The sequence below is a fragment of the Apteryx mantelli genome, chromosome 6 (assembly GCF_036417845.1).
Source record: "Apteryx mantelli isolate bAptMan1 chromosome 6, bAptMan1.hap1, whole genome shotgun sequence".
Classification (NCBI taxonomy): Eukaryota; Metazoa; Chordata; class Aves; order Apterygiformes; family Apterygidae; genus Apteryx; species Apteryx mantelli.
Genome location: NC_089983.1, coordinates 13,286,595 through 13,311,785, shown reverse-complemented (window position 1 = coordinate 13,311,785; position 25,191 = coordinate 13,286,595). Strand labels below are relative to the sequence as shown.

The 25,191-nt window shown below is 51.0% G+C and overlaps 1 protein-coding gene across 9 annotated transcripts in view; it reads right to left on the bottom strand.

The window, feature by feature from the left end:
* Positions 1-5,421: 5,421 nt before the first annotated feature.
* PARD3B (par-3 family cell polarity regulator beta) overlaps positions 5,422-25,191 on the bottom strand; it is a 440,403-nt gene continuing 420,633 nt past the window's right edge. For all 9 annotated transcript variants that reach the window (XM_067298774.1, XM_067298775.1, XM_067298776.1 and 6 more), the window contains one exon: positions 5,422-9,469. In XM_067298774.1, coding sequence (XP_067154875.1) covers positions 9,109-9,469 — 361 coding nt within the window. In that variant the 3' untranslated portion in view covers positions 5,422-9,108. The remainder of the gene's footprint in view (positions 9,470-25,191) is intronic.

Below are 25,191 nucleotides of genomic sequence, written 5' to 3'. Positions count from 1 at the left end.
GAAGGCAACAAGGCCGGGGGCCGCCTGGGCCCAGGGCGGCAGGGCGGCGAGGAGAGGGAGCGAACCAACGCGGTTACGGTCCCTCGTTGGATTAGCGGCGAGGGGCAGCGCGATCCTGGGCACAGGCGTGCTGCGGCTGCCGGGGCATCGCGCGCGGGGGGGCGGCCGAAAAGCCCCCGCGTCTCCCGAGCGGATGAAGAAAAGCTTTCAGGCTTGGCCGGGCCGACTAAGTTCGGCTGGATGTTCGGCATCCCTTCATGGCGCGGCGCGATGCTGCCGGCTGCCCAGCTGTGTGCGGACGGGTCGCCGGCACAGAGCCTGCAGATGAAGTTGTCCCCAAAAGCCTCCCCCGGAGCGCCGGGGCTGCCGGTGCGGGGCGCAGCGTCTTCCCGGCATGTGCCGGAGCGCCACTGCGACTGCGGGTATCATTAGCATCAAAGAGATGGAGGAATGGCAGCTTCTGGTTAAACAAACGGAAAGCTGTATTTAGTCTCTTTTGCCACATTGTGATAGGGAAGAATAAAGGCTTTTAAATATATTTTACAGCTGCCGTTTCTTAGGTTTTTCTGCCTTACAATAGTCGCCGTAGTTCTGACGGGGAAGTTGTTGCAAAGGCTTTTTGTTTTTAAGCCTCCTATTGAAATAATACGTATTAATTGCCTCATTCCTGAGTTTTTTGTTGTGGTGGAAATTTCGGATGGGGGTGTGGGGGAGGGGGTTGTAGACCGTCCCCAGCTGAGAGGAGGTGTCCTGGGTGAGCAAGGAGAGCGGGGTTTGGCCGCGGCGCTGCGAGGGAGCGGGACGGCTCCCTGCAAAGCGAGAGGGCAGGCGGCACAGCGGCCCTGGGCAAGGGCAGAGCCGGAGTCATCATCGCGCCTGCAAGTACCACTGCTTCCCGTGCAGTCGCACGCCAGCTCCAGGCCTCTCCCCGCCGGGTCCCACGTGTGCCGGCTCCTGGAGGCGAGGCCGAAACGTAGCTGCGACTCGGAAAGCTTTATTCCAAAGAGACAAAGTCCAGCTCTAAAATAAGTCCCCCCCCTGAAAATCCCATCCCGCTTCTGTTGAAGTCAATGGCAACTTTCCCACTGATTTAACCGGGAACAGGATCCTGCCACTTCCAGACAGATTTACAGCCAACACATGCTGTAACGCTCCCAAACTGCATGCACTTACTTCTCTTTCCAGCCCTGTTTTAAAAAATTATAGCGAATGCCTACGGATTTGTGCGTATGAGTTATTGTGCTGCTAATGAGAGGAAGAATTACCCGAACACGGTTTAGATGGTCATCTGCTGCCAGCGCGGGCGAAACTGCTGGGTCATTCGCTGGCTTAGTACCACCGCTCATCCCATTAGCATTTCCATTAGAATTATTGCAAAACGTAACTCAATTTCTCCCTTTTTGGCGGCCGCGGGGAGGGACGGGGGCTGTTTTTGCGACGAGGGTTGCTGAGGCGTCGGAGCTGGAGGCCGGGGCGCGTTTCTGTAACCGGCAGCGCGTGTTGCTTTTACCCGCGCGGCCGCCCGGTCCCGGGGAGGCGAGGGGGGCGGCTCGGGCGTGCAAACGCCACCGGGGCGGCTCGGGGGGTCGTTGCAAAGGGGAACCTTTGCACCGAGGTCGGCGGCGGCGGCTCCCCTTTCGTGCGCAGGGGCCTCCTCGCGCCTTCCCCGCCGCCGCGTAGCCCCGCGCGTGCGTCGCTGTGGAAATCGCGCCCTCCCACGAAGCGCCTGGCCGGCGCCGGCCTCCTGCCTCCGCCGCCACCGGCGCCTCCGCACTGATTAACCCGAGGATCAGGACGACCTAAAGCATCTCGGCTCGAGGACGCTCAGGCGGGCGTAAGGGTAAACCCAGCCCACGGCCCGCGCAGTGTCCGGCCGGCGTGGCCTGGAGCGGCCGGGTGCAAACCCGCCGGGGCCGCGGGCCGCGCGGAGCAGAGGTCCTGTGTGCCGGTGGGCGCCGGACCCGCCGTGCCGGGGCTGCTTGCAAAGCGCGGCGGCCCCGGGCCGCCTTGCTCCCGGGCTTCGATGGGCGCGTCGTTGGCTCTCGGCATCTAAAAAGCAAATGCAGCTGGATTTAAACCTTACTGGCGAGAGAACAAGCGCCTCTTGTTCAGCAGCAGCATCCGAGAAGAAACATGTAACGGAGCAGGCGGAACAAAAGCTGGGCTGCCCCGAGCCGTGCCCCGAGCCGTGCCCCGAGCCGTGCCCGTGCGTGCCAGCTGCTGCTCCGTCGCCCTCCCCGGGGCTGCAGGGCCGGGGAGGTCCCCCAAGCCCCGCGGCAAACGGACCCCCCGGGGCGCCCGCCGACCAAACCCGAGACTACGAGAAAAACCGCTTTGCAGGGCGACTTGAATCATCTGCTGGCGTCCCTTAGCCAGCACCTGCCGGGGAAAAAAGAGAGAAAAGCCCAAGTCCTCCCGCCCCCCCCAGGAGGGAGCTGCCGCCCCGCCGCCCGCAGGCCCCGCTGCTCAGCCCGGGAAGGGGAAAGCCGAAGCTCGCCCCGCCATCCCCCCGCTTTGCTAACGCTGCCCCCGAGGAAGGGCCGGGGCGAGCGCCGCGGGGGTCCAGGCTGCGCGGGCGCCGCTGCCGCTCGCAGGGCAGCGTGGCCAGGAGCCCACGTGCGGAGGGAGGCAGCCGTCGCAGGAGACGGTGCTGCGCTTTTCACATCCAAGCCCCTAAATACACCGTGCTTCGGCTGTGACCTCGCGCGCTTGCTTTTCTTTCCCTGTTTTGCCCTGCAGCAATGGCAACACAACCCGCTCTCCAGCCCACCCCGGCGCTGCCCCCGCCTGCCTTGCTCCCCTCGCTGCTCCGTCCACTCCACTCTGTTGGGCCATGAGAGCAACTGGGGGACCGAGCTGGGAAACGGTCCCTATCGAAAACAGCCCATCGGCAGGAAAAAAAAGCCTTTTTTTCCCCCCACCAGGCAGCCCGGTCACCCTCGTGCTCCCGCAGCACGTGAATCCCCGCGAGCGGGGGGGAGAAGGGAGGCAGGGGCCGGGGCGGGACCGCGCGCCCCGTGGAGGCGAGGGGGGAGCAGCAAGGCAAGAGGCGCCCGGTGGCGAGGAGGGGCCGTGCGCGTGCGTCGATGAGCGGACCCAGAACCGCTCTGCCGTCGCAAGCCGTCCGGCTCCCTTTTCCGGGCACCGCTCCGGCCCGGTCGCTGCGCGTCCATCCCTCCCAAAGCAGCAGAAGGTCCCCGTTTTTACTAACCTTTCTCGCGCGCATCCACCACCGTGACCGCTGGCTCTTCGCCCCTTAGGAGAGAGCCGAAAGCATGGCTGGAAGTATGCTGGAGGAGCGAAAGCAGCAATACGTAAGTATATATGCATGTATGTGTCTGTGCACACACACACACACACACACATATATATGTATGTACGTGTATAGGAGGAAGGGGAAAAGGAGGCTTTATTTACTTTCATTTACTTATAAGCCATTTTCTTCAGATTTCCTCTATTCTTTTTTTCTCTTTTCATTCCTAGAAAAATTACAGCAGATGAAGCCTCTTAAAATCGTAGCTTGCTAGTTTGAAAACCTCGGCTGCGATCTGGAGGAGCAATGCTTTTTATTTTTTTGTGCTCCCGGTTGAGGGATGTGATGTATGAAAACTCCAATTTAACAGAGCCTTGAGATTAAATCGCATTGCGCAGGTAAGGTTTTGGCAGAGAAGCACTCTGCGCTTCCTGACAAGGACCAAGAACTGGGGGAAGAACAGGGTAGATTTTAATGTAAGTTTACTTTTCTTGTATGAATTTTAATGACAGCTTTGCCGGCTGCTTCTGTGATTCATAAGAGAAAATTAAAAACCTACACCTTGAAACTTATATGACAATGCCACTAACATCTTGCAGTTTCTGGCATTATCTTGGAAAACCTTTCAGTCTTGTTTCTATGCCACATTGTTTTCCTCACAAAACGCATTTTAAATATAAAACACCGAATGTTCATTGCTTCTTTATAGCATTTTTATTCATTATCTGCTGGAGGCAAAGGGCACAGTTTTATATAGAATCCTCACTGAATGTCTTATTTTGCAATTTTACTCCACTGTACATATTTCCAATAAATTATTTTCTTTCAGATGCAGATATTCCCCTGGAAAAGCGAGGCAGGCTGCTTCCTGTGCGCTGAGGTTTTTGCCGCGCGGGTAGCCAACCCGTCTGGCTTGGGTTAGTCTGTCAGGCACGTTTTGGGAACCGTCCGAAAATTAATTCCCTTTTAAAGACTATAATCACCTTTTTGGTCCCTGAAGCTGGTCGAGGCTTTTTGTGCCAGGCCGGAGATAAAACAGCTTTTACACACGTCGAGGCCTCGTCCCAGGCAAGCAGGAAAGGCTCCGAGAGAAAATCCGTGCGCGTCTCGCGAGCCGTCCGCGCCGCGGCGGTGCCCGGGGAGGCTGCGGCCGCTCTCCGCCCCGGGCAGGTCCGGCCGGGACCCACGAGCGCACGCTGTGACCGAACGCCTCTCAAAATTGCTGTATCCACACGAACTGTAATTTAGCGTGCACTGACACTGACTCAGAGCTGCTCGTGGACTGCGCCTCAGGCGTAAATGCCAAGATCCGCATTGGGAATGTTTTGGGGTGCAGCGCAGCACGTGTTGATTTTCTGTGGCACTACTGCTGCAATTTCTGCTGCAGCTTGTGCTGCAAACCTGCTGTACTTTTCCGTCCACCCATTTTGTCCTTCTACTCTTTCATTTAGGCCTCTTTGAAGCAAAAAAAAATTTTCATCACAGAAATGCTACATTTTCCCTTCTCCCTGTTTTAGTGACTTTTCACTTAAATATCTGCTATTTTGAAAATTACATCACCTTACATTAAATACAACGCTCTTGCCTGCATCTCAGCGTGCTCTGCAACCCACAGCTCCGATCCCACAAGGATTTATGCTTGCGCATAACCTGGGGTATGAAGGCAGCGTCACCAGCTTCAGCGAAACGACCCACGTCCCTCACGTTAAGCACCTGTGTAAAACTTTCAGGGAGCCCTAAATCTCCGGCAAGACAGCGCCGCCGCCGCCGCCGCCTCGCTGAAATACGGCCTCGGCTCGGTCGCCCGAACGGCGGGGGCGGCCTGACACCGCCTGGGCCCTGAGCAACCAAAACGCAGCCGCCCAGGCTGGATTTCGGCCGGGACGGCGCGGGGCTCCGGCCTCGCTCCTCCTTCCGGGCAGGCCGGGAAAGCAGGACTCCGGCTCTACAACTGAGGACACACAGATGCGAGGGAATCAGGCTAAGCCTCACGAGTGCTTTTTCCACGAGACAGCAAGCGGCTGCTGTGGGCTTTTTTTCCCTTATAAAGGGCATCTTACCACTTCTGATCCATCCTGATCGCGCACGATCTGCTAGGATCAAATCACATCCAGAGGCGAGGAGGACTTTGCAAGTACGAAGAAGAGAAAGACTCAACATACAAAATATGTAATCATGTACAGTCTTAAAGCCTTTATTTTAATGCAAAATAAAACAGGTAAAATTTATATAGCCATATGTAACAAAAGATCAAAATCTTTGATGTGGTACTAGAAAAAAACCCTTTAAAATTGTGTGTTGAATTTCTGCCCCCAAACAATCACGCATGATTTTGCAGTCATCGGTTTCACTGAGACGCACGGGTGTCGCCAGGATCACTAACGCCTCCCTCCCCCCGAATAACAGAATAGCGTCTTACGAAGCGCCGTCTCCTACGCAGAGCTAGTGAGCAGCACGCCAGACTTTGCACGCAAGGCTCCCCGGCTGCCGGTGGCGCCCAGCACCCCTGCGCGGAGCAGCGCGCCAGGATGCGGCCCCGGCAGAGCCGCCGGGAGGACTCGCTTGCGGCTCTGACTCGCGGATAAACAAGGCTGCGGCGGCCGGGAGGGGAGGTAGCACGGCGCATCTGTGAAAAAAAAATCAGGCAGCACGTGAAGCTACTTCCAGGTCGGGAAGCCGGACTGAGCTGCAGTCCAGGGCTGCGTGCACTTTTTCAAGGCAGGAGCCTCTTTCTTAATACTCAGCTCCCCTGCCTTCTCCACAACTGATATTTCTTTAGGTATCTGAGGGGTGCCCAGAGGCTTCTGCACCATCGCGCATCACAGTGGTCAAGCCTGCGCAGGGGCCAGGCTCGCGGCTCGCTAGTGGGTGGTCACTCAGGAAGTCCACAGGCTCTTCTCCGTATCTCTTAGTCCCTGGACTCTCAGCGGGGCTGGCCAGATGCCAGGGCCCCGAAGGCAGCCCGCGCGCCGCCCGGCTGCCCGGCGGTGCTTTGCCCGCGGCCGCCGCTCCGGCGGCCGGCCAGGCCTCCCCGCGCGCCCGCCGCACCAGCAGCGCCGGCAACGCGGCGGCCGGACCGGCACGCTGCGGGGGAGCGGGCGCCAGGCAATTACGTGTCAGGAGCACTTCAGGCTCGCAATTTTCCCAAACATATGGACATATGGGGAAAAGAACAACTTGTTACTTAACGGCTCTTTTGGATTTTGCAAGTGTGTATTTTCAACCGTCAGTTGTAGCACCTCGTGAATTCTGCACGGTACATATTTTTCCACAATATGGTGCTAAAATCATACATTTTACACTGCAGAGAAGCTGACTATATATACTGTAGCTACACATTATACTTTTGAAAATACTGTACCTCTACCAGATACTAAACCAGCAAATGGCAATTTTCTCCCAGAACAATGGCACCAGAGATCAATGAGATGCTCTGCAGCACTTTCTGCTCTTGGTCCCCCAGCTAGGTCAGGCTGCTCTTCCTTCTTAGCTCCTTGCCTGTAGGATGTACCCATATATTATACTCGTATCGCTTTTTTTCTTTTTTTTTGGAAGAAGGAAGAAATGCCGTGCTGATCTAAAGGCAGAAGCATCCCTTAATAACCTGTTGGGCAAGATTAACAGCTCTGAAGGTGTTGGCTTGCCCCGTCAGCCTCAACCCCGCGGAGCCGACGCAGCCAAGGGAGCTGCTGAGGGGGACTCGGGTTACGGGGAGACAATTGCGCAGGTCCTTCAAAGGCTATAAATAACGCAGGAGCTGTTTCCATCCAGCTCTTGTTTGGCCCTGGCTCTTGAAATACTGTAAATAAGTTTTGTTCACGGTGCTGCGATGCCATTTGAAGGGTTAGTTGGGAGTGATTTATAAAGGCAGTAGCTTATAGTCAGAGCTGTTCTTAATTGTGGCCTGGCTTGATAAAGCCACTGTCGCAAACATATACGTTTCTTTACAGCTGGATCAAATGTATCAGGGGTTATATTTCAAGCAGGGAAAGGAAAGTATTTTAATTTGTTTTCGCTTCACTTTCAGCAGGCCTTCATGACACCATCGGCTACCCTGCGGCTGCCAAGTCCTGGCTAAGTATCCTACAGCAGCTAAAACTCTTCTGGAGAAGTACAAGGGTGTGCGCAGCACGTATGCAACAGGCAGGGTTTCCTCGGGGAATGCGCCTTATTTATGGAGGGTGCCGGGAGACATCCCGCTCGCATCCACCCCCTCCCTCCAGAGGCCTTTCCCTCCTACTTCACTAGGGAAGAGGGCAGAGAGCAACGGAGCAAGAACAGAGTGCGCTTGCTTCCTAATTGGTTGCATCCCTCTCCCTCCCCTTGCCGCCTCTCGCTCCGGGCTGGATTTAGTCCTGCCTGTGCCCCGGGGGACCCGGCCCTAGAGCTGACCCACGGAGACGTCCCCCGCCAAGCGGGCGTCCCTGGGCGGCGGGCAGGGACGGGAGCGCAGGCGCCGGCTAGGGCCCGCCGGCCGGAGGGAAAGGCTCCCAGCGCCTCGGGCTTACGCTGGCCTCTCACCAGCTTTCGGGGCGCAGAAGCAGCGGCTGGCGGGACGGACCGCCGACCCTCGCCGCTAGCTGCCGGCTGGCCCCTGCGGTGTGCAGACGCACCCTGCCCGGGGCCCTGCGGACCGCTCACTCCAACGAAGCCTTTCCCCAGGGATAGCTGGTAGAGGGACATGCTACCAGCAGGACGGACCTTCCCAGGGTTAGGTATCTAACAGCTGGGAAGCGACCTGCGGGATTTACTCTGTCGCATACCAAAGGCGTCAAAAGCACCACAAAGAAGTCCCTGTGCTAGTCCCCGGCCAGGTCCCCGGCTCTCCCTGACGAGGAGAGGAGCCCCAACTGCTCAGCGATGCTCCCGAAAGGCAGAAGTTAAGGACACTTAGAAACGTCTCAAAAAATACTTTTCTAGGTGGCAAGACTGCATGGCTTCCCTGTGGCAAAACCTGGCGGGAGACGCCCGAGTGCCCACGGCCCCGCGGGGCTGGGCGGCACGTGTCCCCGTGTGCCCGGCCTCCGGAGGGGCCGGCAGGCTGCAGAGCCTCCTGCTCCTGTCCCCAGGGCGCTGAAGCCCTCCCCGGCGCTTTCCTCGCCTTTCCCCTCACCTCGGGCTGCCGAAGCCCCCTTGGCCGCCGGCCTGGCGGCTCCGCGGCCGCAGGGACCCGAGTAGTTTGGCACTTGGCACTGGCCCGGGGCTGAGCTGCCTTTCGGGGGCTGCCGGGGGCCCTGCCCCGACCGGCGCAGGCGCGAGGCCGGCAGCGCAACCACCAAACAGAAAGAGGAAGACGCAGATCTGGAACTGCAGCATCCTTAAAATACAGAGCTGCTGGTCTGACCGTGCCCGGAGCGTGGCCGCTAGCTCCGCAGCAGCCCTTTGGCAAGCCAGGATCGCAGCGCTGGATTACACGAGATCCTCCGCTCTGCGAGAAGTCCATGCCGCGTGCCGTGTTCCCGCTTAAAGGCTCCGCGACTGTGCTCTGAAGTAAACTTTGGTGACACCGCTGCCCTTATGCAGGAGGACCGCTACGTACTGTGTAGGTGTAGCTGGATGCAGTAAATAGCCCTGAGCTGTAGTAAGTGTTGCGCTTAATTTCTAGCAGCCACCTTCTATTTTTAAAAAGTATTAAAAGTACTCAACTGCCTGGTACCTCACGTACTCAAAATTTCACTCCGTACCGCACGTGGCTTTAGTTCGCCTTTTAGCAAGCATCTATCCTGAGCCCAGCTCAGCAAGAGTGACTCCAGGTCATGTGCCAGCCTTCCAGGCAGCTTCGCTTGGGAACAGCTCTACAAGGGTGACATCCGGCGGGATCCCTGCCGGGCCGCGCTGACAAGTCCGATTTGTGGCTATACAGCCGCAGTCACGGGGTTCTTCTGCCTGGGATCCTGCTGCCTGTACTGGTACTGCTCTGGACTGGTCCCGCGGTGTCCCGCTCGGCCCATTTCGTTATAAGCCGGGGCTCGGTGGGGCTGAGGAGGGGAAGGTGGCACGTCCTGCCGGAGGGGTCCTTTATGCGGGTTCGCGACGGGCTGCGCTGGGTAGTACTGGGGGTACCTCAATTCTGCCACTCTCGTGTCTGCCGTGTGGGCGTAGTTCCCCTTAGGTGGGTGGCCAACAGGCTGTCCTCCTTGGTAGTACGGAAGATCTCTCTCTTTGTATATCACTCGTGGCCCTGTTAAATATTCCAGTGGCTCTGCAGGTCCACGCCTGAGGGGGAAGAACATAATACAGCACATAAAAAGGCAGTCTGCTAGGCCAGCGACACGTTATTGTACTTAGGACCTATGTTTACTCTGGGAAAGGAAACGCCACCTCAAGCATGACAGGTCCAGACGAGTCAAAAGAACTCGTGAAGGGTAACAAGCCTCCCACCTGCATGCCACAAAGGTCCGTAACACCCAGGACGCGGGAGGAAGGCTCCAGCGCACATCAGAGCCCGCTGACAATGGGGAGCACTGGAGCCCTGCGGCTCCGAGGCAGCCTCCCGCGAGCCATCCGCCAGAATGGAAACAAAGCGCCGTCAAACAACGCGCGGCTGACTGCGCCTTATCTGGCCTGAGGATAAACAGATGAGTTGGGTCTGCAAGTCTGCAAATCCCACAAGCTTACATGCACAAATATTCATGCTTTCCAAGCCATTTCCCACTATTTTTTTTCCTAACATGTCAGACTGTAAAACTTTCCAAACACCATAGTTGGAAAAACTGGAACTCCTGGAAGAAACACCAGGGATGTCAGTCTGCAATACCTGCGCTTAATGGGCGAGCAGCCGAGGGGGGGTTCAAAAAACCTCCTGTGATCTGGAAGGCCTGATGTTACACCAGCTCTGTAACTCGCCTGCATCAGTATGGATCTGACAAGCTCTAGTTCATGCGAAAGGCAACATGTGAACACGTCATCCCCAAGGATGTGCCATGGAGTCCGTTCTGTGCCTTTCTGCATCTTAATTCCATGATTTGCACTAATGAAGGATTGATATTTCTTCCTAGTACTGCTTAACTTGTGATACCTTGAAATGGCAAAAATAATTGTTCTCGCAGTCATGTCACCAGAGCATCCGCAAAAGTTCAACTCAATTAGGAGTTTTTGCCAGTCTGATTGCAAATGTCTTTGCACTTTGGGCAAAACCTCCCATTGACTTCACAGGAAGCTTCTTTCCGAGTGTGAACTGAAGGAAGACGGCAGGGTTTTGACCCAAAACAGGGGGCTGAAAGTATAAATCAATTACACCTGCTCTGTGGGTTTGGGACTAAACTCATCAACTGTTTAAATATAGTTTGCATAGATTTATTAAAAAGCTCATCGTTCTTGGAAGGCAGATCAGGTGTTCACAATTTGTCAGTGCCTCTCTTTTGTTCACACAGCGCTTTTATAAGCATGCTTCCCGGTGCTTAATCTGAGCTCCCAGACTCCACTGGAACTTGTTTTGCACAAAGTAAAACAAAACATGTGGTTTTCTGCTGCACTCGTTTAAGCCCATGGGGTAAATCATGGACATAGGCAATGAACAAACATTATCTGCCTTGAAATGAACCTACAATTCTCCCCCTGGAATAACTTAGTGCAAATGTTTCCTGTTTAAAATGGAAAGAGCAAAAGGAAGAATTCCAGGCCTTGGACTTTTAGGACCCTATGCTCCCCAGAGACTTTTTGCTTTAAAAACAGAACATTATAGAAGACAGGCACTCCTGGCTTTTTTGCCCCCCTCTCTCTCTCCTCGTGAGACAGTCCAGACAAAGTGCTGAAGGGCCTGAAGCCACCCTCTGAGATACTAAAAGGACTCTTAACTGCATGTGTTGAGACAACTGCTATCTCTGCTCACACACCTACGCCTTGCAACAAAGCCTAATTTCCACAGCAGGCAAACGAGTTCCTCCATGTATTTCCACGCTAGGAACGAAGACAAGACTTGTTCGCTAGTCAGTCCCATCGCACTCAGCTTTTAATTCCTCCGTGCGCAAAAACGCAAACTTCTAATCATAAAAGGCTTCTCCAATGCTAAGAACTGCTCTGAGTCAAGCAGCAAACCAACAGGAACAAATGTCAAAGCTACACCGGTTAAGATCCTGTTTATTAGATTTTAATAGAAGTCCTTGTTGGCAGCTATAATTAACCAAATTCTTGTGGAGTACGTTAAAAAGGGACTGAACTGTTACCAAGTGCGTGGAAGCTGATCCAGAATTCGCTGAAGTTATGAGGAGCTGGGCAGCTTTTGGACAGAGCTCTCACTGCAAAATTGAATTATTCTAAAATAACAAATTCAAAACAAATTGGTACAAAATGACTGCTGAGAGTGGGACCAAGCCACCAGCATCATCTGCTGAACCTTCAGCACACAGCCCATTCCCCAGCTCACACGACAGGTCTGGATGCTGCAGGAAAGGGCAAGGGATGCATTTTCCCATCCAGCCAGGCCGCTCAGCTCCCCAAGAGCTGTTTGCAGCACAGCCCCAGGAGAAAAGCCCCAGGAGAAAGCGTGACGATGCTGCCGCTGAAGCTGGGGCTGTACAGAGGGCATGCACATCCAGGCAGCTTTGATCTACGACTGCGGAAGGAAGACGTGCCAGAGCAATCTAAGCACAAGTGGGCCACAGCCGCTAGGCGCGTACCCAAGCAGCTCAAGTTTGTGCCATCAAGTCTTCTTTGCTGTTACAAAAATAAATCCATCATTGGTTCACTTACAGTGATACCATCTCTGGTTGCACAGGCAAACTGCAGAGAGGAACATGTGGGAAGGGCAAAATCTTTCTTAAAAAAAAAAAGAAATATCCAAGCTGTTCCCTCTCAGGCCCAGTTTTTCCCTTTTCTGAGGGTGAAACACCCGTAGGTGGTATTGCTCTCTGCTGCGTCTTCCTCGGGGTGAGGGATTAGCAGCTGGGAGGAGAGGTCATGCAGGGGGACAAGGCTTGAATCCATTTCACACGGATCCTTTAGGAAAGCCCCGGGAAGACAGGAGGTGTGTGACATTTTTGGCATTAATACAAGCAGTAACCTAACCAACAATTATGGGAAGCCTTGCATAGAAGCAAAGGCTGGGAAAACGCTCGTAACTCTGCCCAAAAGGCAGCCCCGGACAGCAGGACCAGGCAGGGGGAAGTGTCATGAAGGACACCCTCGTGGCTCTACCACAGGATGACACACTACCCTGCTCACTTCCCTGGTGACTCCAACCAGTGTTGGGTGTGCAAATACACCCGCGAGGAATGACGAAGCTTTTCCTCCCGTTTACGACCAGCACTGCATGTTGAAACTGAGTTATTTCCTGATGATTCATTCTTCCCCATCCACCAGCAATGCCCGGTGAAGTCTGCTTGTGGGGAGCTGCATGCAGTGTGAGGAACCCGCCTGGGGAGTCTCTGACATGAACCTCCATCTGACAAGTCTTAAAATAAAAGAGAGAACAGCTGGGCCCTTCCCACCCTAAACGTTCTTTCAGATTAGCCACCAAAAAGTCAATCTTTTTAAGGGAGAAGAAACATCTACAGATGCCAAGCTCTGGCTGTAGAAATGCTGTCACCATGAGGAGTAAGTCTGGGACACCAGGGGCAATTCTGAAGTGGCAACTCCAGACAGAAAGAGCAGGGCTCCTCTTAGCAGCACCACCTTCACTTGATAACTCAGGATGTATAAATATATAGTATTGCTTATCCTTTAAAAAAAAAATCACCATAACAACTCAAACCAAACACTTTCTACTTGGCAGCCCCTTGTAGATGCTCCGCTTGTTTCTGAAAAGCAAAACAAGCCTTGCCTTTTCTCTCGGCGGAGACTGCCACCTCCGAGGAGGCCCTAATGAAATTCTTCTCCCCTCCCCTTCTGTTTTTGTTGGCTCCTGATGAGTTCAGAGTTCACAGGGCTGTATCACACCTCCCAAGTGACCCACAGTTTGGGGGTCAAACCAATAACCTCAAGTGGAAAATCAGTGACCCAGGGGAGTGATCGAAAATCCACAAATTGGGTCAAGCAGGTCCAGCCACTCAAAAGGACCAGGCCAGGAGTGTGCCCTCTGAGAGGACATGCTGAGTAGGAGTTGCTCTGACCGTCAGCTGTTTTCCAGATTTTTGGCCAGTTGTTTGACCTGGGGGTCCAGTGAAATTAATGGCAGGCAGAAGTAGGGAAGCTGACACAATATCCTGGGAAGGAACTGATCTCAGAGCTCGAAAAGTGTTTTTGCTGATAGTTCAGCTCTGCTGGCTCCCAGTGGAAGATGCAGGATCAGTGATGTGGGTCCAGCTAAAAGCAGGGGCTGCCCACGATGGAAGCAGTGGAAGGAGGGTAGGTAGAAGCACCACCTTCAAGAAAGGAGTCAAACTGGTGGCACAGTGTGAAAATGCGCTCCCCAAAGATGTCATGGTCAAGGTGCCACTTACCAGGATGTTCATTTTGCTGTGAGAAAGAGAAATCTGAGCCTCCCCCACAGAGAAATCACAGGGCACACACAGGGAACTGCAAACATGTCTGGCCACTCTGGTTAGCCCCTGCACTGGTTTATCTTCTAAGTGATCGACCAAGTAAGAACTGTGCTCCATTTCAGGCTTTAGGAGCACACAGTAGCCTTGTCCAAATAAAGCAAGTGACTTGTGATTAATCTTCAATTAACAGTACGTGTGTCATTATTTTCCCTACAACAAGTAAAGCTTGAAGTATTTTGTTGTTTTTCTATCTTCGCTTTATTTACCTTCTAAGCGCAAATGATATGAAGTCTAATATTCTCCAGCTTTGCTGCAGAATTTTTGGGAGCTTCTGGGATTATTTAAAAATGAACCAAAGGATTCAGAATACTTGACAAAGGCTTCCTTTACTCAAAACGTTATTTAGTCATTGAAGTCAAATGGGTATCTGTAGGTTTCAAAAAACCTAACTAAAAATACTTTTTGCTTTCAGGAGTTCCACTTTTTTTAAAAGCCTGCATTTCAGTAATTCCTCAGTTGTCCAGAACCTCACAGGGTAGACTGGCCTAAATACCCAATGTTTAAAAAAAACAAGTAGAAAAAAACCATTTCATTTCAGGTTTACTGTGCTCATTGTTAACCCCCATTTGCAGGTCACCTTTAACATCAGCCATGAAGACACATGCCTGGGTTATCTGAAAGCAAAAGAAAGCAAAATGATGGTCTGGCTGTTCGTGCTGTGTCCCGTCATGTTGGGGGTTTGGATTTCATCATGACAAAAGAGTTTTTCTTGCCTCTGTTCTATCGGGAGAACCACAGAGGTCACCCTCTTAGTACCTGGTAAAAAGCAAGGACGGGAATGCTCCCTTCTTACATCACTATCTCCTTCTAGCTGCTGCGGGAATATTCTGCAAGGGATATAATCTCACAGGAAAAACTGCCTTCTTGCTTTGTCAGGGAGTACTCTGTGAAATAAACTTCAAAGACAGCCACAGACTAAGCAGCAAATGGAAAGCCCACATTTGGCTGCAGCCTCTTTCATGTCTAAGCAAGACATACAGAGACTCCGGGTGATGGCATCAGGCAGCTCGGGCTGCGATTAAAGTACTGGAGAAAGCAACAAGGTCCTATTTGTGTCCAAATTCTCACTAAAGAACTCCTTTGTATGCCTCATGATTGCATGCTGTTTGTTCTCAGCCAGGAGGATCTACTTTTAAAGAAAAAAGGAGAGGCAGATCTAAGAAATTATGCAAACAAGCAATCTTACAGTATCAAATACATTAGTTTGTCTTTATGAAGCTCTTCCTAGCATACACTAAAAACAACTGACTGAAAAGGCCATGTAGTCCCTCTCTCTCCAGATACAGTATTAAAGACACCCCAGTGCTGTTTGTAGTCAGTAGCACTAAGAACTTCTGTTGCTTAATATTCAATGTGCATATAACTAAAAAAAAAAAAAAAAAAAAATCACCGCAGGTTTTTAAAAAAATCACTACATGACTCTGAGCTTCATTAAAGTCTGTCTCTATACCTTAATAGGCTGGATACTGCTATAACAAATATTCTGTGCTGTTTCAGACCAATACTTCCCACAGCTGATGATGGGTTTTGCATTTAAAAAGTCACAGGAAATCAAATTTGGTATCTTAGCCCTGGGAAGACTCTGCAGCACAAGGAAGCGCTCTGTGGCTGCAGCCTGCGAGAGAGGCTCGTACCTCTCGGTAGAAGGCAGATGTCTAGCAATGTCATCCTAACCTCAAACACACCACACACACATTATTTATGGGCTGAGCTGGTGGAGGTGCTTTCTTCTCCTGTTCTTTTATCAACAATGCAAGGCTAAAAAATCAGATAACGTAAACGAATACAATCCCTGGCTCTCATGTAGCACATGCCATGCGGAGAGAGCTGTTTTTAGTTTGAGGACTGTGTTTGGAATTCCTTCAGTGTCAGGTTTCCAGTTACCAGCCCCTCATCCCTGGGCCAGGCACGGCTGCGGTTGGACAGGATTAGCAGAACACTCTGCAATGTATATTACATAGCTTTGACTTCTATAGGCTTTGCAGACCCATAAAAATAATGATCATTTCATGACCTATGTTACTGGGGAAAAAAGAATGGAAAAATCTCTCTCTCCTTTTCAAAGGATTCGTGTTTGTTTTGGATTTGGAGAAGAAGGGACCCATACAAGCTTGCTTGAAATTCAAGCAAGAGTACATTTCAGACACAGTGCAGGCCTGATTCTCTCCTCTTGTGTGTGGTTTTACAATGTTTAACAGCGGCTGACTGCCCTGAACGTACGAGCTTATCTGCACAGCTTTTATCTCTCTACATATCATGGCTTTGAATATTTAGAAACAAACATGGAAAAAGCAGCACAATCCTGGAATGTGAGTGTACAGAGGTATTTATATGAGTCCAGTTGAAGTCTAGCATCTAAGTGGCTGGAGAACAAGGTCCTTTTTTTTTCCTTTTTACTTGCAGAGGGCGAAATTTGGAGAGATGTTGGGCCCCACTAGCTCCTTGGGCAATTACAAGGAACTGGAAATACTTGGGTGTCCCACTTGCCTTACACCCGGGATTGAGCATAAAGTTTAGTGAGGTACCAGCTCTCCACACCCATGACTACAGTGCAGAAACAACAGTGAGACAGGGAAGCACTCATCTGGCAGATTTTAAACTTTAGTCTAACCTTATGTAAGATTTCCTGTGACAACATGAACGGTTTATTTTGCACACAAGCAAATTGAGTGTTCCGAATCCCTGTTGGAGCGAACTGAGTCACGGATTGGTTAGCATCAGAACTTAGAGCGGTAGTTAATTAAAAACCCTTCCCCATCACCAACAAAGCCGTAAAACACTTGCTGGTGCTCCTTTGCTCCGGCATTAGTTTATTTTCCATAGCAGAACTCAGGGCAGCTTCTGATAATCCCACCCTGCAAGCAAAGCTTCCCTTTCTTTCCTTCCCTAAATCCAGCCTACAAATATAAGGAACTGTGACAATCAGGATTAAAAGACTCAAATCAACAGCAACAAAACCCTGAGAACGCTTGCTGGTGCTCCATAAACGCCCAATACGCATTCAAAACAACGAGGCCCATAATCCTTCCTCAGTCCCCCACTTGTTTTGTTCCTATGCTCTCAGGCATGGTACATCTCCACTACCAGGAGGCATAAAATGAAGTAGCACCTATTGAACAAGACATCGCTATTCTGTGATCTCTTCAAGCTTAAAGGGATCTTAAGTAGATTGGTGCTTTAAGTAGCGAGTCGTTACAACATGTGTCATTTCATATGTTACTCATTATTCAACACAACATAACACCGTGCGAGTCATTAACCTCTTGGCATCGGTAACCTCCTCCCAGTGCTAAGCAGTCATGCTTGCTGCTCAGGAACCTCCGCGCTCGGCCGGGAGGGACCTGCCCGGGATTTGCAGGTCCCTTTGCTCTTTTGTTTTGCAGCTCGGCAGGGGCCAAAAGCTCTCCTAGAGCCTCAGAGTCCTCGGCCTCTCGGTCTTTGGTCCCCTGCCTCGCGTCCCTGAGAGGACGAACGGGGGCCACGGTGTGTCGGAGGGGAGAAAACTTCTTTTTAAGGGGCCTGCATTTCTGACACCTCTGAGAGAAGCAAACGCTTAGGCTTCTCGGCCAAATCCCGCCTTTGGACGCGGACCGGTGCCGATAGGGAGAACTGCCACCGCGGGGGTGAGGCGCCGCAGGGAAACCTCTTGGCAATTTGTATCCGCGCCCCGTCACGGCGCAGCAGCCCTGCGGCCTCGGGGAGCCTGCTACGCCTGCCGCGAGGAGAGCGCGACTACCCCGGCGAGCCCCGTGCCGGCCCCCGGCCCGCCAGCCCGCACCACCGCCCCGACCTCCCTGCCTCAGCCCGGGCTCTGCGGGAGAGCGCTGCTCTCCTGGAGGCTGCCGGGGGAGAAACTACAGGTGCGGCGGTGGGGCAGGAGGCTTCTGTTTGATTTGGAAGAAATTCGGCGGCCTGAGTCAGCGCTGCCCTCCAGGAGACACCAAGCGCACCACGGCAGGAGCGCTCCCGCGAGCAGGGCAGCCTCCGCCGCTCGCCGCGCTGCTGCTAGCCACGCCGTGCCGTGCAGTGCTCTCAAAGACACACAAAACCAAATTCTATTCTCCTCTCATCTTTCACATGAAATGAATTTAGAGCACAGCGATTATTCAGCTGTGCTGTTAAAATGATTTTCAACAAATAACAGAAGTCATTAACAGAATCTTCCTAAGTAATAACAACCTGGGCCCAGGTCTTTACTATTCAGCCGCTGGGATCTTAACACGCTGTCTGATCTTTAGTGGGCTAGTAAAAACCTGTAAGAACTGGATATTAATGTTATTACCAAGCTTTTAGTCCTTTTTTTTTTTTTTTAAGAGCATCTCTCATTTAAATTAAAACATTCCTTGCAGCGCTTTCTCCCATTGCCATGATGAAGCATGGCTGTCAATTCTGCCTCCGACTGCACAAACTGAGTAGTAAAATCATGCTTCAATAAAAAAGGGAAATGATTTTTTGAAACTGATTGTAGCTGGCTATTTTTCCCTCCATCTCATCATTTCTGGGTCCAGCCATTCTGTTAAATGCACTGGCATATGCCCGTCCATTTTTCCCCTTTAGCAGCGAAAGCAAAGCTCAACATCCAAAGGATGATGACAGCTACTTTTGGGGAGTGATGGGGACCTTAAAAAGAAGCTCCCGTTGGCTTCTTCAGGCATTATTTCCATGCCTATTGTTCCCCTGCTGCTGATGTATTGATTTGCTCCTAAACAGCACAAACAGCCTGTAAATACATCCTTCCCCCCCACCCCGTATATTTTCTTTTGTTAGAGCCATTCATTTCTATAAAGGCATTAGATTACAGATTTCCTGGCTTGCTGCACTCCATTAACATGCTGGTAACCACCCCTTTTCCAGCCAGCCATTAAACACCACCTTTAATAATTGAGATTTAAAGGTTCAGGGCATGATAAACAGCCGAAGGTATAACTTTACAGCTGTCTCTCCAAAGGTGTGTAAACCTCCAGATTTGGATAGGCAAATCAGTTCATTGGACTTGCATTAAGTCGCAAACACTGCAGGCGCTCTGAGTCCTGAAGTCGAGCTTTAAATAACAGGGGTCAAAGCCCCGAATCCCCCGGGGCCGGGCGGGAAGGAGCCGTCCCTTGCGGCGCCGGAGAGCAGTAGCACTGGCTGCTGCCGGCTGCGACATCCCGCCGGCCGTGCTGGCCCCTTCCAGCTGTGTTTATGCTGGCTTCTTCCTCGAGAGCTTCTCCTGTTACGCCAAGCCCAGCGCAGCCGCCGCTGCACAGCGCAGTGCCCGCCGGCTGGCCGCGCGCTGCCCGCCACGGGGACCACGCTCGCTCCGCTGCGGGGACCATGCTTGCTCCGCCGCGGGACCACGCTCGCTCCGCCGCGGGGACCACGCTCGCTCCGCCGCGGGACCACGCTCGCTCCGCCGCGGGGACCACGCTTGCTCCACTGTGGGGACCACGCTCACTCCGCTGCCCCGCGAGTGCGCAGGTGGCTTTTCCAACTCTGCGGCAGTGCTTCGCGGCTGGCTCTGAGGCCCTGCGAGCCATCAGACGTTGGATGCCGATGCGATCCGGGGGCCACTGGCCTCTTCGGGGCTGCGGGTAGTAAGAGGTTAACCTCCAGCTGTGAGGACCAAGTGTCTGCGCTCCACCTCTGCCACAGTTATCTCCCCGGTGCTGCATTTAAAAATACTGCATGTAATTAGCTGTTATCAGGCTGTTAAGCAGCGTGCTGAAGTGTGAACTTATCATTCAATTGTTTCCTTTATTTACCAAGCCCTTGCCATTCTCCCGGGCGGCTCTGGGACAGTGTGCTTGCTCAGTTAGATTAGGAGGCTTTAGGGCACCAAGTGCTGGTAGCGAGAGCAGGTCCTGGCGAGAGGAGGCGGGATGCGGCTGCAAAGGTGTGCGGGTGCTCAGACGCGCGCCCCGCAGCACAGCCGTGTGCCCCCGCGCCTGCTGCCGAGCACGTCACTGCAGCCCTGCGGTAGAGCCTCAGCTGCACGGCACTGGGGAATTGCCAGTGCGCTCCCCAGCCTCTGCAGCTCAGCCTCCTGGGCGCCCGCACTGTTTTTATTCCTATATATGGCACTGACTTTAATGCCTGTAGATATATGCGAGTTACGGGGCCCATTCACAGATGGGGAAAACAACTGCTGAGTTTTGTGCGCTCACTTGCTCTATTCAGCCCCTTCCCCCCTTTCATTCACTGGACTTTGTTTCCCTAGCCAAAAAAAAAAAAGGAGGTGAGCCTGGGAACCAGTGCACATCCCTGTGTGTTAGACCACGCGCCGGAGTTCGGGGACCTCATGTCAGGGCAGGACAGCCACGTCCCCTGCAGTCCTCCCTGCCTCGCTCAGGCCCAGCTTTGGTTTCCCAGAGCCATGGTTCACGCTTTTTGGCCAGAGCCTCTTTGCAAGCTGTGCTTTGGGTCTGCCACCTCCTCGGCTCACCGCAGCTGCGATTGCTGCAGCTGCTCCCTCACCCCCTTCGCCCCCCTCCAGGCACGGCTGCCACCGCTCCCTTCCCCTTCCCGTCGCTCTTCCACACGCTCTCCCATCCAACAACCCAGGCTGCTGCCTCCTCCCTCCTCCTCTCCTGGCCTAGGATCCTGCCTACTGTTCCCTTCTTTGCTCTCTCTTCCCCAGCAGCACTGGCCCTGGCAACACCAGCAAGGCGTCCCAGATAACACGACACACCATCAGCCCCATGCGACTTTTTCTGTGCACTCCCTGCAATGGGAACGGTGTGTCCAGCAGGACTTATTAGCATGGTCCCTGGGAACTGCAGCGTCCTTTGCTCTTTGTGACTGGGTGCAATAACCTATGTCCACAAACCTACGTGCATCCCCCCAACACTTGTAATAGATGAGATATGCAGCTTCTAAACAATTTCCTCCGCGCCATCTGCACGCCATACTGCACACCAGATGACAAGATAAAATTTGCAACAGCAAAGTTCTTGGAGCACAGCAACCTTCCAGAGACAGCAACCACAGCCTGTGGCAACAACAGCTATACCAGCTTAGTCATGTACCTAGGACAGAAGACACCAAAACGCTGAAGCTGGCGGAGGGAACACAGCAGAGGCCAGAAAAAATGCTTGAAAAACACACCAGAACACTGCATCCCTGAGCAGTGGCAAAACCGATGCCAATAGCTGGGAATCAGCGATCAATGGGCAGAGGTGACAGCACAGCACCTGGAAGACAGGGGCAAGCCAATACTGAGATAAAGAGATGCTTTGGGAAGCACCACCAGGTATGGTTTTTAATTTGCTTTGAGTACACACATAGGTCACGTGGCAGAGACTGGCTCTTGCTGAAGACTCCTATGTGCAAGGCATGATGCTGTCAGCAGCTTCATCTTAAATTATGAAGAGCACAGTCACAGAGGCACCCCCAGGCACCTAGTCCTGCTGCACCCAGGAAAGCCACTACATGCCATTAGTGAGAGAAGGGAACAACCAGCACTTCCCTCTCTAAACCTGTTACGAACCCGGCAGATATTCCAGACAGCCCTGAAGACAGTGTGTCTCAATTTGGTTGGAAAAAAAATCTAAAAAAAAAAAAAAAAAAAAGTTCTAACTTGAAACAAATCTTTCACATAATGAACCAATCAAACAATTATCTTTGCTCTAGTATGTTCAAATCAAGGAAATCATCATCGACAATAACAACCAATTTATAGAGCTCATTTAAAGCCACAGCATCCCTGGCTGCTGATTCACTAATGAACAATAAAGGTCACTCTACTACAATATCATCCTAAATATTTTCAGATTGTACGGTGTGATAGATTTGAAGTGGCATGTTCATAAAAAAAACATCGAGACACTTTGCAGAGGGAAACAGGACCGGAAAGAGGTCTGCGCCGTGCCTAGATACCAGACCGAAGAGGGAGTAACTCAATGCTGCGCGGGACCTGGTGCCCCGGCCGCATCCGGGCCTCAGCCACAGCCTCTGGATGTCAATGGAAACATTTCAGGGAGCTTTGGATTAAGCTCTTGCATAGGAAAACAGTATCTGAATGGGGGCAGGGAGGGAATGAGACATCTGTATCCTGGAATCGAGTCAGGAAGTTAAGGCCTGAAAGCCTTAGACAGCAAATAAATAGCCAGAGCACTAGATGCGGGCTGCTGAAATGCCGCGCTCCACACAGAAACGTTCCTTTCCGATTCTGTCTTTGAGGTATCCAGAGAAAAGAAAGACCAAAATACAACTGATTTATTTTTACTTTGTAAGTGCTCATGATCTAGACAGTGGTACATATACGCAATTACTGCAAAACAAGATTTTCTACTTGATGAACAGCATAACTCTGCTAGATGGATGCTCCATCTATGATTATTAATAACACGGCAACCGTGGCAATGGAGCCGAGTGTGTCCCAAATTGCAGTGTCATGTCTCTGAGTGTTACCAGAACCAGATGCTTCAGAGGAAGCTGCAATTAGCCGACAATTAATAGTTTGCATAGGCCCCACAGGACAAAAGCAACTCCTCCTCCCCTCCCCAAAACCCAATCCTAAACAAAACAATTATAGGTCTAAGTCCACATTTGCAGTGAGAGGTGCAGGTTTCAGAAGCACAAAACAGTTGATGGCATGTCTGCACTTACAGACAGCGATAGCAAAAAGAATAAAAACTTGATACTTAATTTTGACAGACCTACTGTTTGAATCCTGTAGGAAAAAAAGCACAATATGGGAGAAAGGGTCCATGGGGAGTTTCGAATGAAGTCTTTTCCAAAACTCAGTGTTAAATCTTCAGTGTTGACTTGGGTTCCTCTTTAATAAAAATATGTGAAATGCTATTTCCCATAAAATGGGATTTTCTTAAAAAGAACTTTGCAACATTTCAAAGGTCCCTCTTTTTTAATGATCAAAAAGTAAAAGGGGGGGTATTTCATATCATATCAAGCAGCTACCAAATGCAAGGAATACTCAGGAAGAACCTTCCAGTTTTCTAAGTTGGAAAACCACAAGGCAATAATACAATTCTAAGGACGCAAAATGGTCTCTGTGTACTGAAGTCCCCTGAAAAACTTTAAAAACTTGTGGTATAAACTAGTGCAACTGAAAATGAAATGTCTAAGGAGGAAAAGACCAGGGTTAAGGGTTCTGTATTGATTTTTTTTTTTCCACACTGGGATTAAAGTGATTTCAGCTGGGACCCAGCATTACAGATGTAATTATAATTTCCATTTATATTTTTAGACTGTGTACAAAGAAGTGTAATAATGGACAGCTGAACATTTTTCATTGTCCGTTAAAAACGAAATGTTTCTGATGAAATCTCTGTAAGACCAAGGACCACTGCAGTAATCTCTCAGTAACAGAGCTTTCTTTAGATGTTCGGTGACGAGAGGGAAGGGAGAGCTGTCAGCCCTTCACACAAAGGAATCAAACTAAAATGACATTAAGGTTGTTATTCCCCTCAATAATACTAAAGAGCTTCCAAGTTAAGATCAGTAACAAGTCTCTTCAAAGAAAAAGTCCTATTATTTATTAAATAACCTTTTTTGATATTATTTACAGGATATTTAACAAAAAGCATTGCATTAAGGCAACATTAAGGAGGCATTATTTAAATAACAGAAAGTTCAGAGAGTGGAAAAGTGAAATTTCTGTGAGTACCACTGACTGTCTCCCATCCTTCCCCCATGCTTTACAACATACATTTAAGTCCAGGCTTCCTAGAGGCTTCTGATAGCCAGGCGCATGATTGCTATTGAAAAGCAAAACATATTCAAGGTAAAGCAGGTGCTTAAGTGCTCTGATGGATCTGGGCCTAAAACTCCATGCTGTAAACCCCAACTCAATTTCAGCTGACTAATTGACTTCTCTTTTTATTTAAAATCCTTTTCATTTCAACCAGATCTGCTCTGCCGTTCTGCGTTTTCTGCCACAAACAGCGGTGCCATGAGGACGGTGGCGCAGCTTGTACCCAGGAACAGCTTCCCCGGGCCATTCCCAAGGGGGCTGCACCACACTAAGCAGTAAAGTGATCCTTAAAGAAAATTTGCAAAACCAGCATGGGTAGATTCAGGCAGCCTAAATTCAGCCTAGTCCCTAGTCAGTGAAAAAGCCAGATGCCATTGGAGACCTCTAAAAAGCTAATTAGAAGAGTAGCTGCAGTTAAGTCAGCCAGTAAGAAACAGCATGCACAGGGAAGTCAGGCTTTCTGAGCATGGCCGTCAGTATCCTTAAAGATTCTAGCTGATTTTGGAAATCTTAATTACTGAATGAAGAGTTGTAAAGTGTGTTTGCTGTTTGCAGACCTTTAGAGAAAACAGAGTTAGTATGTCCCATGTTAGACCTTTCTCCTATTCATTTTGTCCCACCTACAGTCTTGGGTGGTTGATTTCGGTTCAAGACGATATCGGTATTACCTCTTTAAAAAAACAAAACAAAGGGAAAAATTGGGACCATACAATGCTTCTGAAATGCATTCTTTCTACACTGAAGGCTTCTCTGTTTTCAGTAAAAAAGTATTCCTATTCTTCAAAAAACAGCATCTCAGACTGAGTCAAAATTCATAATAAAAATGCTAAACGAGGCACCCAAACCTAGTGACACATGGGTATGTATAACACAGTACGCTAACACCTAGATCCAAGCAAAAAGCCATTCACATGGATTTTCAACTGTGAAATCCTGCTGAGATGGGTTTTGCTTGCCAGATTTTGTCATGATCTACAACAGACTGCTCTCCAAGTACTTCCTTTCACCTGGAAAACAAAGGCTATTTTTCTTCTTTAAATGAAGAAAAGCTCCAGCTACTCAATATCCAAGGACCCCCGTTGGCTCGGGGTTTTGCTTGATAACCTAGGCTGGGTTTCGTTCACACGCTTCCTGCCTGCCTCTCCTCTCCCGCTGAAACCGGCTGCCAGCTTCCAGGGTGCTGCCTCAGACCATCTAACACCCAGCTCCAATTCTCCTTGCTGAATTATATCTGGAGTGGAACAAAAATGGCAGATAATTCACTTTTGATTAAAGTTAACACTCTCCTCCTCTTGCTTCCCATGTCAGTTATACAGCGGACGTGTTTGCATGTTCTGCTCTGCTTTTTCAGCTGTTGCAAGTGCATGAGATATCAATTGCTGCATGTACAGAGGATGGTGACTTGAGGAACAGCTTCCAGTTTACATGGCTCCTCACCTCTATCACTCACTCTAACATCTAAATGAATCCTGTTGGAAAAGAGTCCTGAAGCAGAGGGATTTCTTAGGTTCCCTCTCTCTTCTCCCATTTTTCCCCCCATTAAATGGTTCATCAGAGCAGATTAACTCTTTAAAACTGATGTTTATTGAAATGGCTGTAGGATCCCATCTGCTCACGCAGAACAGAGCAAGGTACTAAGTGAAGGCCACACTGATAACAGGTAGAAGTCAGTAGTTAGTATGAATTATGTCAATAACTGTATAGCCAGATTAAATTACATTTGGCAGACAAAGATTTGGAGTACAGCAAAACCGCTTACCATT